Source organism: Ziziphus jujuba, chromosome 10 (genome assembly GCF_031755915.1).
Source record: "Ziziphus jujuba cultivar Dongzao chromosome 10, ASM3175591v1".
NCBI classification, from domain to species: Eukaryota; Viridiplantae; Streptophyta; class Magnoliopsida; order Rosales; family Rhamnaceae; genus Ziziphus; species Ziziphus jujuba.
The window spans coordinates 25,767,595-25,780,538 of record NC_083388.1 but is presented as its reverse complement, the minus strand read 5'-3'; the positions used below and the strand labels follow the sequence as shown (position 1 = coordinate 25,780,538).

The following is a 12,944-nucleotide window of genomic DNA, read 5'->3' as shown; positions in this document are numbered from 1 at the left end:
TTTCATATTACATTCCATTTCTTCTTCAATTATTTTGCAGCAACAATTAAGTTGAATGTAATGCTCTAAATATTTACTGCATGCAGTAGACGGTGTAGCTGGTCACTATGCATACATCTAGCTTTCTATAATTTGATCCTCATCTGCCACAGATACATATAATAATTAACAATAATCAATATATGGTATATAGTATTGTAACCTTAATGAAGCTAAGAAACAAAAAAACAAAAAAAGAAGAAGAAGAAGAATTTGAGCATGGCATTCTTATTGCGTACCTTTATATATATGCATATACATATATATACACACTTTTATTTAAGAGAAATCTGTTGGGATCCTTCAAAACAATATTATGTAATACGATTGCATCAACATCATGGAACAAGTTAGGTAATGATGCTCTAAACGATCTCAAACAAATTTATTCTGAATAAAAAAAAAAAAATGACTAGATGTATAAATTAATAGTGATTGTGGCATTTGTGGTGGAAACATCCAAAAACACATTTCCTGAATAACACTGGAGATGATGCCAATTCACACGCCAACTTACACCGCACCTTCCTGTACATGCATACAATTTCACAATTTTGTACACATTTTGAGTGTTTCACAATTTCAGATATGCATCTCTATGCAATGATGCATATACATACATACGGTCAATTTGTACCCACAAAAATTTAACAGAATTAATTGATTTTTAGTTTATTATGTATATATAATTTTTACCGATTGAAATAGCATTTATAATGAAATATATATTAATTAATTTTGTCTCTTGTATTTTTCATCAAACAAAAAAATTCTGTCTCCTGTTTCAATCATTTTGTTTTTCTTATTATTTCTGCCACGTCAACTTTTAAATCAAGCTACTTCTTGTTAATGTATATGTACGATGAGTTTTCCTATTTATCGATGATCAGCTTATATGACAAATTATATTTATGGATATTTTATTTTATTTTATTGATTTTTATATTTAAATTTCAAAAGTAAATTTTTTTTTATAATAACTATTTAAATTATAATATTTATTTAAATTATCATTTAACATATAAATGTTTATAATATTGTTTAATAATAATAACAAATAATATTTTTTTATTTTAATTTGTTTGATTATAAAAAATTTTATATATATTTTCTGGTTAAGAATATATATATATATATATATATATTTTTTTTTTTCAGGTCCTTATTATCGATCGAAATAAATAAAACAGCCTATCCATGGGAATGAAATGCAGAACGAAAGAGACCCAAAAGAAAATTCTAAACTAACAAAACTTTGAAGAAGAAAAAGCAAAGCAAAAGGAAAAGTAAAAGGAAAAGTCCAAAAAAATAGTTATCCATTAATTTTATTTGAGGCAGCTATTTGAGGATCGTAGGTCTGGTCTATGAAGAATTATGACTTAAAATGGACATTGTAGATTTTAATTAAAGAGCAAAAATATTGTTCGACAGTTGTTGTTCAGACCAAATTAATTAATTTTATATTTGGATTAGATCTAATTACTATATGAACAAGATATGTACGTTCATTTCCATTTTCTTTTAGACTATGTTTAGATTTTAATTAAAGTTCATAACGGAGCCAAAAAAAAAAAAAAAAACAAAAACAAAAAACTTTAAAGTTTCATTGTTCAATTATATAACAAACGATAAAAATAGAAGAAAATGCGTATATTTTATTTTTCATAGAAATATGGATGGATTTTCTCATTTTTCCTGGTGAAGTCCAAATTTCAATCATTAGCAGCTGAATTATAACTTCTTCTTTTTTTGTTGTCAGATCTCGTAATACTTATGAATTATGATATGGTAACAAATTTCTTTAACTATCCTTTAAAAAAAAAAAAAATTTCTTTCGTTATTAATGTATTATGATGATATATGGCTTCTTTTTTCTTTTTCTTTTTTTTTTTTTTTTTTTTTTTTTTTGTTTTTTCCCCATTGTGGGTTGGGTTTGGTTTAGTTATATAATTATTTTGCCTGTCTCTTCAGCCCATAAAGCCCATAGCTACAAAATCTATTAGCCCAAGAAAAGGAACTAACTTATGAAACTAAAAATTTATCCCAAATAATTTTACCAAAACGGAAAAAAAAAGAAAAAAATGAAAAATGTTATCCCAGAGAAGAGAAAAGATGAACAGAATAAAACTTTTACACTATAAATTTCACAATTTTCTATGAAATAAATTTATTTATTTATTTATTTTTTTGGCTCATGAATTAGAAACTTAATTCAAACATGATATTAAGTATTAGTCCAAAAAAAATAATAATAATAATAATAAATAAATATATAAAAGCATAAAAATTGAGCAAAGTTGATCAAAGATAATACTGTATTCAAAACTAAGCTAGAAGGGAGTTGCACTTAGACCTAGCCGAATTTAAAATCTAAAAGTGTATTTTCATTCATTTCGATGGCATCGGTATTTGAGACATTGTATAACACATGGTCTGTCTTAAGAACCTTTATTTTTAGCATGCAAAGAAGAAGAGGCTTCAGAGAAACAATGGAGGAAGAAGATTTTGCTTTTGTTGTGTATCAACTATCAAGAACCATGCCATTAAATTTACTAACCCCTGTTTTTCCTCTGTTTTCCCCTGTTTTTCTAATTAATTTAATTAAAGGAATTATACTCCTTAAAATATCAGCATGGTGTTACTTATAGTTTAATTGATTTTTATGTGACATGCCAGCGCTGATAAGCCATGTAGCAACATGCTACGTAAAAAAATAAAAATAAAAATAAAATAAAATAAAAAGAAAAAGAAAAAGAAAATGAAAATGAGGCAACAAACATTACTAATATTTCAATGTTGCATTTAATAATAATTAATTCGTGCATTAAACTAAATATATTCCTCAATTTTTAATAAACTCATTTTAATTTTAATCATGCATTTAATATAAAAAAAATCAATATCAGTTTGCGGCCAATCAATACAATGTGTGTTTGTAGAATAAGATATAAAAATTCAAGGTCAAAAGATTCAATTAAAGAATGCGTACTAAGAAAATATATTCCCCCAGAAAAAGAAAAAAAAGAAAAAAGAAATGTAGCTTATCCTTTCTATTAAATTAAAAGACATTAAATGAAAAAATTATTGAAAATAACTAAATAAAATAAGAGGGATGCATGATTCATACCAAGAAATGCACAAAATTTTGATAATAATAATATAATAAAAAAACTTACACGAATTGAACCCCCAAAAAAAAAAAAATTGAGGCTTAATTTAAACCAAAGTGTCAAATAACAACTACAAAGATAAATTTTATTAGCCACACACATAGCTTGGATATAAATTAAATTCATTTGCAAGACAGAATACTCCTTAAAAGGCTATCTTAATTTAATATAATAAAAAATATCCATATTAATCAAAGGTGATAAAAACTGTTTAATTTTTGTAAGAATGAATTGAGACATGATTCATGAAGATGTATAAATATCAGTTATCAATTTGTTTTAAAAATTTAATCAGTAACATGCATGATTATGGCCTTATATACAGATCCATTAATAAATGATGTTATTAGATATTAATTCGACTACTTCAATGTAAAAACTAAAAAGTGAAATCCATGCTAAAACTAAGAAAGAAAATAAAGTGAAAATCATAAAAAATAAGTTATGGTGGTAATAATAAGGGTAATGGTCTTCAATATTCCAATTACTTTCCATATATTTAATGGATTTGATTTCGAAATTACCATAAAAACTTCAAAATTTGTCTTTGTTACAAAATATTCTTATCCCAGTTAGTGATTGTTGCTAGCAGAGTAGATCACTAAAGACAAGGTTTTAAGGTATATGAAGTTATTATCAAAAAGTGAGTAAAAAACTTTTTATTATATAATGGGTTCTAGAAGAAAATTTATGAATATGGTAGTGATAGAGACAGCAGTGCTTGTGCAAAGCATTTTTCTGATCGTTTTGATCTTATTATTAATATTGCAGAGATGGGCTGGTGGGCATGTAAGATTTTATGCCATTGGATTCTTAGAATCATATATTTAATTTTGGAGGTACTGCATGAAAAATGTGGTAATGGAGGACCAATAGATTTGCTTCATAGTCAGCATTCTTTAAAGAGACAGTTATATACTGACGTGGATTTAAGAGTTACAGCATAGTTTGACTTCAGTCATTGTTGTTAGCTTACGTGGCATTCTATTAGCCATCAGTTGGTTAAGATGTTAGATTATTTCCTAATATAAAAACCAATCTTGTATCTTTGTTTAATTATTATACCAAGAATCCTCTCATAGATTCTCTCTGTTTACTATTATTACTATTATGTTTAATGTTAAGGTAGGTGGAAGAAATATATGGGAGAGAAATGAGAGAGGATGGAGAATGAATTCATGTTTATAAGAAGACAAGGGTCATGGAATCCTTCTAACCCTACCAAAGTTAATTCATCTAAAAATGGATAGATCGGAGGAAAGAAAGAAATTAAAGTTAAGTAATTATGTCAATTTGCTTATGTACAATTCCCTCCAATACCAAAAATTGAATATGTAAAAATAGAGGAATAAAAAAGCACTTAATGAATATATATTGTTTAAAAATTAAGATTTTATCTACCAGTGTAGAGAGAGAGAGAGAGAGAGAGACACACACACACACACACACAAAAAAAAAAAAAAAAAAAAAAAAAAAAAAGAAGTGAGAGTCGCACATGTTTCTCTTAAAAAAAATAAATAAATAAAAAGGAGAAAGTAAAAAATTGGCTCTCTCTGCATGCATATAAATACACCCCCTAGTTCATGTATTGCTAGACAACCAGACTAAAAGCTTCCAAATAGTGCTTGAAATCCCAAAGAAAGTAGGCACTTTCTTGAAAGGATTTTGATATACAATTAGCAAAGAAAATGATAGGTTGGGGAGATATTTACAATGTTGTGGTGGCCATGGCACCACTATATGTTGCACTCATGTTAGGGTACGGTTCTATGAAATGGTGGAAAATATTCACACCCGAACAAGGAGATGCAATAAATCGCCTTGTTTGTTACTTCACCCTCCCACTCTTCACATTCCAGTTCACAGCCTCTGTCGATCCTTTCCAATGGAATTATCTATTCATTGGTGCGGATGTCATTTCCAAGGTCATAATCGTAGTGGTGATTGCCATCTGGGCTAAGTTCAGTAGCAAAGGAAGCTATGGCTGGTCGATAACAAGCTTCTCTTTGTGCACTCTAACAAGTTCTTTGGTTGTAGGTGTGCCTTTAGGCAAAGCCATGTATGGCCAAATGGGAGTTGATCTAATCGTTCAATCCTCTGTCTTTCAGGCTATCATATGGCTCACTTTGCTTTTGTTCGTTTTGGAATTTCGACGAACAGGTTTAGATATTTATTCGAACACTAGTAGTAAAGACCCTAGAGTTCAGCCAGTTGATCAACTACCTGCACAAAATGATGATTTAGAGCAAAACATGGAGGTGATGGCGGAGATGAACGACAGTAGTACCAGTAGCCCATCTATTTGGTCTTTTTTTAAGGTCGTGGGGCAAAAACTTGCTGCAAATCCAAACTCATATGCAGTTTATATAGGCATTGCATGGGCTATTATCTCAAACAGGTAAACTAATCAAGATTTATATTTGATTATTGTAAAAAAAGAATTGAGATATTGCTGTTTCTAATTCATGGAATTAATGCAAATAGGTGGCATTTTGAAATGCCAAGCATTGTGGAAGGATCAATTTTGATAATGTCAAATGCTGGGACAGGAACTGCCATGTTTAGCATGGGTGAGTATAATAAAACAACCATATATTTATTAATATTGCATAGATTATTAAAAAAATTTTGATTGATTATTAGTGTCCTTTTAAAATTAACTAGTAGTGACTATTAATTAGAATTATATGCAGGAATATTCATGGCGCTTCAAGAGAAGATAATTGCTTGTGGAACAAGTTTGACAGTGTTTGGGATGATTTTGAGGTTTATAGCAGGACCAGCAGCTATGGCTATTGGCTCTGTTGTTGTGGGCTTGCGCGGTGATGTTTTACGTATTGCTATCATTCAGGTACAATTTTTTTTTTTTTTTTTTTTGTACATAAAGGATTGATCTACTGAACATTAGCTTCTAAATTTTAATAATGGAAAACATAGTAACCTTATTTCAAAAAAAAAAAAAAAAAGGTAACATTAAATAAATTAATTATTTAAAACCAAAAAAAGAAAAAAAAATCCAAATTCCAACTCTGAGAACTTGACACATTATCATATATCTAATTATAATTTGAAATATAATTTTCAAAAGATCAAAACTATATATATATATTTATCAATTATATTATATGAGCACTTAAATTTAATTACCAGAAAAAAAAATGACCTATTTATGAAAATGATCTCCTAAATTTATTTATGCTTTTTGGTCATCACATACTTTGGCCATTAGATTAATTAATAGATGGTCTTAATTAATGTGATGCATGCAAGGGAGAAGAAGGTTGAATATTGTACGCAACGTGTAGATGTAGATGTTGGCAACTTGTTGAAGAAAGCTTTAATTTTTACAATTTTAGGAAAGTCAAATCACTTTTCCATCTATAAAATTGTAGGATTTTTGCATCATATATTTATTATAATAATTACTATTTTTTGACAATTATCGTCTACAGTTAGTAATTCAGTTAAGGTTGTATTTATTAGAATATACAGTTGATCACTTGTCTACGGGAATCTAGCGATAGTAGTACCTTCCGGATTTATACGTTTGGCGGCCGTTAAAGTCGTTGGGTTTGTCAGCGATTAGCTGTTGTTTCGTGGATTAAATAATAGTGTTTTTTTTTTTTTTTACCCCTTAATAAATAAGAGCTGTGATTAATTAATTAGTAAAATGTCTCTAATACCATATTACGGTAAATATAAATACATTTGCTTTGAGCAAAACGTCATCGTCTTCTCCAAGTCTTCCATTGTCAAAGTGTTGTTGTTGTTGTTCTCTAGCCCCTTCTTAGCTTTTGTTATGTACTCTTTATTTAAAAAAAAAATAAAATTTTGAATTAATTTACGCACTACTGTTTTCATAAACTTTCTCTCAGGAAACAAAATTTTAATTAGTGATTTAATAAATAGTTTAACCTCCAATTACTAATGAATACCTGGAATGGAATTTGCTTGTTATAAATGTTTGCAGGCAGCATTACCACAATCCATTACATCCTTCATCTTTGCTAAAGAATATGGATTGCATGCAGATGTCCTTAGCACTGCGTAAGCTGCTTCTACTCATAAATCATAATTAATATTTAATTATATGTTCTCCATATACATCACCAATTTTAGTTTTACTCCTTCCCCCAACAAACAAACAAAAAATAAAAATAAAAATTAAGTATTTGGAATTTGAGCCTGATTGATAATGTTTTAATCAATGGCAGGGTGATATTTGGCATGTTGGCGTCTCTTCCGGTATTGATCGCTTATTATGCTGTCTCGGAGTCCATACATTGACCCCATATATTAGACTTTCAGAGAGGGAGAGATTGTGGGTCCTGTTTTTTGTTCTCAATTAAACTATCTATGTATACAAACTATATAAAATTAGTCTAAGCTTATATGTAATCTTTAATATGGCCATTATCCTAATTGAATCTCAGAGAGGTTTGGACTTCATATCTCCCATTCTATAAGTATTCTCACCATCATCATTGCAGCCTTTTCATACATAATTTCTAAGTTCTTTTCCAAGCTCTTTAATAACGAAGATGAATATCTACATAACTAAAATTTATAAGGTTAATTATATTCCGTTATCAAGATCTAATAATAATACTTTATTATCCCATATTTAATTTTTTTTTTATTTTTTATCCCATAATAATTTAACCAGATAGAAAATCTTGCTGATTTGGAAAGTTGGTAACCTTTTGGTTAGGGTCATGCGTTTTTATTATTTATTTATATTTGTTAATATTGAGGTGAGGGAATTTAAACTTGTATCAAATAAATAATATGGCTTTACCACTAAGCTGCTGGGACATGTATTTCAATACTTGTTATATTTGGCTTGCACATCTACATAAACTAATTAGTTATTAAATTTTTTTGTTTTAAGTCATATTGACTTTTGGACACTAAAATACTAGTGGCAATCGCATGCTTATTATGTATCTGTTCTTGGTCATTATATAAAGTCTCCAATTAATTTGAAGAAAGAGTGATTTTTTTTTTTTTTTTGGGGACAAATAGCAAGAGCTACTTTTAATGAAACATAATTTCGTATAACAATAACGAAGTAAAATAGCTAATATTAGGAATAAACTTTTGGTTAACCATCGTTGCCATAGTCCCGAATGATCGGTAATAAACATGACTTAGTTAGTTCTCTCTCTCTCGCAAGACATAAACCGCAATAATATAAGCCTAGTTTTAAAGAATATATTATATTTATCTTCAAGTTTGGTTGCTTCTAGGGAAAATTTTAATCCAATATAAAATTTTATTTATTTTGATAAGTTTGTGATTATAAAAGGATGGCTCTCAATGATTATTGGGGTAGTTTATTTTGGAATGATTCATGCATCTTTTGGTTTAAGTTTTGAGGTTATTTTGTTGGTTACAGCTTTTAATCATTTGCTATAACATAAAGGATAACTCATTGGCTTTAATTTAAATTTTGGCTACTTTTGGTTAAAGTCATATATATGGATTCTGAATTTTGTATGTTTTTTATTAATATCACATGCCTTATCGTGTATCCCACCAAGACAGGGGATTTACATTAATTTTTATTCTCAAATATTCTTAAAATAGTTTCAAAAGACCATTTCCTTCTCATGTAAAATCTAAAACACAATAAGTTAAAAATTTGTTAAAAAACAATAGAAGGTTGCTTGGAATTCTAGCTCATTGACTGCTCCTTGGACTGTCTGATTAAAAGTTGGTTTGGAATTAACGTCACCAAGTTTTGTTTAAGCAAATGGACATGCTTGTTTTTCTTAATCTGTCCCAATTTTCCCAAAACATAGCACTAATTATAAATGTTCTAGTCCTACAATATAAAAATATTTTGCCATGGTGCCATGAATTCCCACTTTTTTTTTTTTTTTATTCCTCATTTTAATTGATGTTCACCTTGATGGTAATAACTAGAATGAAAGCAAAAATGAGATATCTATGAACTCCAAGCTTCCTTGAGATGAGAGGATGACCATGCTAAAGATTATTAATATGGTTTTCCAAAAATTAGACTTCAATTTACTTCCAGTGGTTCAATAATTAAGAGAATAGGGAATAATAAAAATAAATAATTAAAAAGAGACCGAAATGAAAATTATGAGAACAAGAAAGAGGACCCCACAAATCTCCTCTGTGACCCTCTATCGCAAAGTAGAGTTGCATGTGCAGCAGGATCAATGTACAAACTCTAAAATAGCATAATAAGCAATCAACACAGGAAGGGACACAATCATGCCAAATATAACCCTGCCATCAATTCAAATAAATCAATTAGAGTCAATTTTAATACTTACCAATTAATACATATGATGCATTTCGATTATAAAAAAATAATAACTTTTAGGAATAATGAAAATGTTCATATGCAAAACACCTTTTTTTTTTTTTTTGAGGTTTAATTATGAGTGTTATTCGTAAGTTTGACCTAATGCTGAGTTCAAATCTCAACCTGGTTGAAATCTCTCTTCGATGTTTTAATAAAAAAGAAAAGTGTAATTATGAAGAAAAAGCAGCTTACGCAGTGCTAAGAACTTCTGCGTGTAGTCCATATTCTTTAGCAAAGATGAAGGATGTAATGGATTGTGGTAATGCTGCCTGCAAAACAAATAACCAAATTATGAGCAGAGACAAAACAGGGGACATCCAGCGTTCTCTATTAGCAATGAAGAGACTATGGGACTGCTTAAATTAGTAATTGACTAAGTTTGTTCCTTAGAACAAGTATTGTTGTAAATACATAGTTAAAATAAAATTCCTATTGTGCAGCTTTGGCTGCAAAATTTCTTATAATAACAAAAAGAAATAAAAGAGGATGAGTTGGTCCAAAAAGAGGGAAAAATTATAATATTTCCAATGCTATATGTACTCAAAAATGGGCATGGCGGTTATATACATACATATATATATATATATATATGTGACGTCTCTTTGTGGTTCTTCGAGTTAGATCCCATCCACAAATAACATTGTCATGCACTTTCATTGCTTGGTTATATATATTTATATCACAAAACCAAGCCTAATTACATCAACTCACTAACAAACAGAATGACTGAATCAGCACAAAATTAATTTGGTATTATGATTATTATTATTATTATTATTATTATTTAGTTCTAGAATGTTCAAATTAATTTTCTTTTGAATAGCAAGTGGCTATCACCAAGCAATTCAACTTTTCTTTTTCAGCGAATCACAATTAGAAGCATATATTCATTCTAACGTCAGTCACAATACTACAAATTTATTTGTATCAAATTCTATAGAACATGCATGAAGCACAATTTATTAATTAGACGCAGGCATAATTTAGGGATTAGATTAGAGTACCTGAATTATAGCAACGCGTAGAACATCACCCCGCAAACCCACAGCAATAGAGCCAATAGCCATGGCTGTTGGTCCTGCTATAAACCTCAAAACCATCCCAAATATTGTTAGACTTGTTCCACAAGCGACTACGTTCTCTTGAAGCGCCATGAATATCCCTGCATCTTATAAACAACGCCCATACATTTATATGTTTTTCTTTACGATTTTTTTAATATTCATTAAGTTTTTGTTTTGTTGAAATGTATAGTTTAATTTTAAAACAATCTAGTTTTAATATATAGAGAGAAATACACAAACTAACAACACAGACACGTGGTTGATAGGTAATATTCGAAAAAGATAACATCTTACACCCTTCTATTCTTAGCACTACATAACTAAAGAATATTGATCAAGAACCAAGAAAAACACTAATGAATAAAAAGAATTTTGAGTATATATATATATATATTTTTAACTCACCCATACTAAACATGGCAGTGCCTGTACCAGCTTTTGACATGATCAAAATAGATCCTTCCATGATGCTTGGCATCTGAAAATGCCAGCTGCAGTAAGCATTTTGATCAATGGATGAGGAAAATTAGACCAATAGAATTTGTATATTAACTAATACTCATAAACATACACATACATACATACCTATTTGCGACAAAAGCCCAGGCAATGCCTATAAAAACTGCATATGAGTTCGGATTCATAGCAAGTTTGTACCAAACAACTTTCATTAAAGACCAGAAAGACGGGCTACTACTACTCGCCATGACTTCTATATCTCCCTCCAAATCCTTCCCTGGCTGATCAAGTGATTGAACTCCAGAGTCTCCGTTACTTGTGGTTGAAGAAATGTCCAATCCTGTTCGTCGAAATTCCAATACGAACAAAAGAATGGTGAGCCATATGATAGCCTGAATGACTGAGGATTGGACGACGAGATCAACAGCCATCTGGCCATACATGGCTTTCATCAGTGGAACTCCTACTACTAATGAGTTGGTTAAAGTACACAAAGAGAAGCTTGTTATGGACCAGCGATAGCTTCCTTTGCTACTACATCTAGCCCAGAAGGCAAGAACCGCCACGATTATGAGCTTAGAAATGGCGTCCGCGGCAATGAACAACAAGTTCCATTTGAAAGGATCGACGTTGGCTGTGAACTCGAATGTGAAGAGAGGGAGGGTGAAGAAGCATACGAAGCGGTTTATTGCACCACACTGTTCGGGTGTGAATATTTTCCACCACTTGACAGAGCCATAGCCTAATATGAGTGCAACATAGAGTGGAACCATAGCAACAACCACCTTGTAAACATCATCCCAACCTATCATCTTCACTGATTTCTAAGTCTATATATCGAAACCCCTTCAAAGAAACGGCCTAGTTATAACTTAGGTTTTTTTTTTTTTTTTTTTTTTTTTTTGGGGGTGGAGGGGGTTTGAAGCACTGTTTAGAAGAATGTAACTTGTGCATCAAACATATAGACTATAAGGTATATATATAATATTATGCATGCAGAGACAAAAGCCAACTTTGTTCCTTTCTCTCTTATTATTTCTTATATTTTCTTGAGGAGGAGTATTTTCATATAGGTATAAAAGCATTTTTTCTCCTTTTGTTATTATTATTGTGGAGATGGGTTGATGGGTGTACACGATTCTATGCCGTGGATTCTTGAAGAATGACACAAGGTTTTCTTTTCTTTTTTATTTTTTTTATTTTTATTGTTGTATAAGTGCATGAAATTGCAGTGTTACTTTCACCAGTGGGTTTGCGTTATGGTCAGCAATCTTTTATAGAATAAGGAATGAGGTCCAGCAATAATTCCACCCAACTTTGCCAAATTATAGTGTTCTAATTTTATGGTTTTTGTTCAACTTTTTGGTTTTATTGTTTCTCACCATTGATTTACCTTTAAGTGCGTGCTTAAAAAAATTAGATGTGACATGTACAATGAAATATAGACAAAGAAGCAATACCCTCCGAAAAAGTTTCTTTGCTGCTAATGAATAAGATTAATAATGTAGATAACTAAACGTACCACGTTATATACAGAAATTGCTTCTTACTTTATATGCCGCTTCAATCCATTCATTTTCAAAGGAATAAAAATCTTTGAAGCGCTGTTAGTTCTTGGAAATTAATTTTTATACCCATGTCTCCTAAGCATATAGAATAAGTTCCATTTCCAGATAATATATATGTGGATCGTATCCAAGTTCTACATATAAATATAAATATATATATTTACATATATATATATATATATATATATATTTCTTGAAGCAAATGTAGATATCCTGCTAATGAAAATTATGTATGCTATAGCTTTATATATTTTGATGAACTCAAACTCCACTCATTATATTCTTCTTTTCTTTGGTTCCAATT

The 12,944-nt window shown here is 29.8% G+C and overlaps 2 protein-coding genes across 3 annotated transcripts; one reads left to right on the top strand and one right to left on the bottom strand.

Moving 5' to 3' along the window:
• Window positions 1–4,721: 4,721 nt before the first annotated feature.
• On the top strand, window positions 4,722–9,061 carry LOC107412380 (auxin efflux carrier component 5). Its single transcript, XM_060812479.1, is given in 5 exon segments — window positions 4,722–5,617; window positions 5,620–5,779; window positions 5,903–6,060; window positions 7,180–7,256; window positions 7,424–9,061. Coding segments are annotated over 5 exon segments (1,188 nt in total). The 5' UTR covers window positions 4,722–4,897; the 3' UTR covers window positions 7,497–9,061.
• Window positions 9,062–9,205: 144 nt separating this feature from the next.
• LOC107412383 (auxin efflux carrier component 5) lies at window positions 9,206–12,027 on the bottom strand. Of its 2 annotated transcripts, none has more exons than XM_048469336.2 (5): window positions 11,199–12,027; window positions 11,019–11,104; window positions 10,554–10,717; window positions 9,742–9,818; window positions 9,206–9,470 (listed from the first exon to the last, which is right to left on the bottom strand). In XM_048469336.2, the coding sequence occupies exons 1-5, from the start codon at window positions 11,882–11,884 to the stop codon at window positions 9,398–9,400; spliced, it is 1,086 nt and encodes a 361-aa protein (XP_048325293.1). In that variant the 5' UTR covers window positions 11,885–12,027; the 3' UTR covers window positions 9,206–9,397. The 2 variants fall into 2 exon arrangements, with proteins under 2 accessions (XP_048325293.1, XP_015875637.2); XM_016020151.4 differs by having other exon boundaries at window positions 10,554–10,711; window positions 11,199–12,024.
• Between the last annotated feature and the right edge of the window lie 917 nt (window positions 12,028–12,944).

Bases quoted from the DNA above. Each gene is read 5' to 3' on its own strand.
- LOC107412383 (XM_048469336.2), bottom strand. From the start codon at position 11,884: ATGATAGGTTGGGATGATGTTTACAAGGTGGTTGTTGCTATGGTTCCA. The intron at 11,105-11,198 runs GTATGTATGTAT...TGCTTACTGCAG, and splicing joins TGGGCTTTTGTCGCAAATAG to CTGGCATTTTCAGATGCCAA. The intron at 9,471-9,741 runs GTAAGCTGCTTT...AATTGATGGCAG, and splicing joins GCAGAAGTTCTTAGCACTGC to GGTTATATTTGGCATGATTG.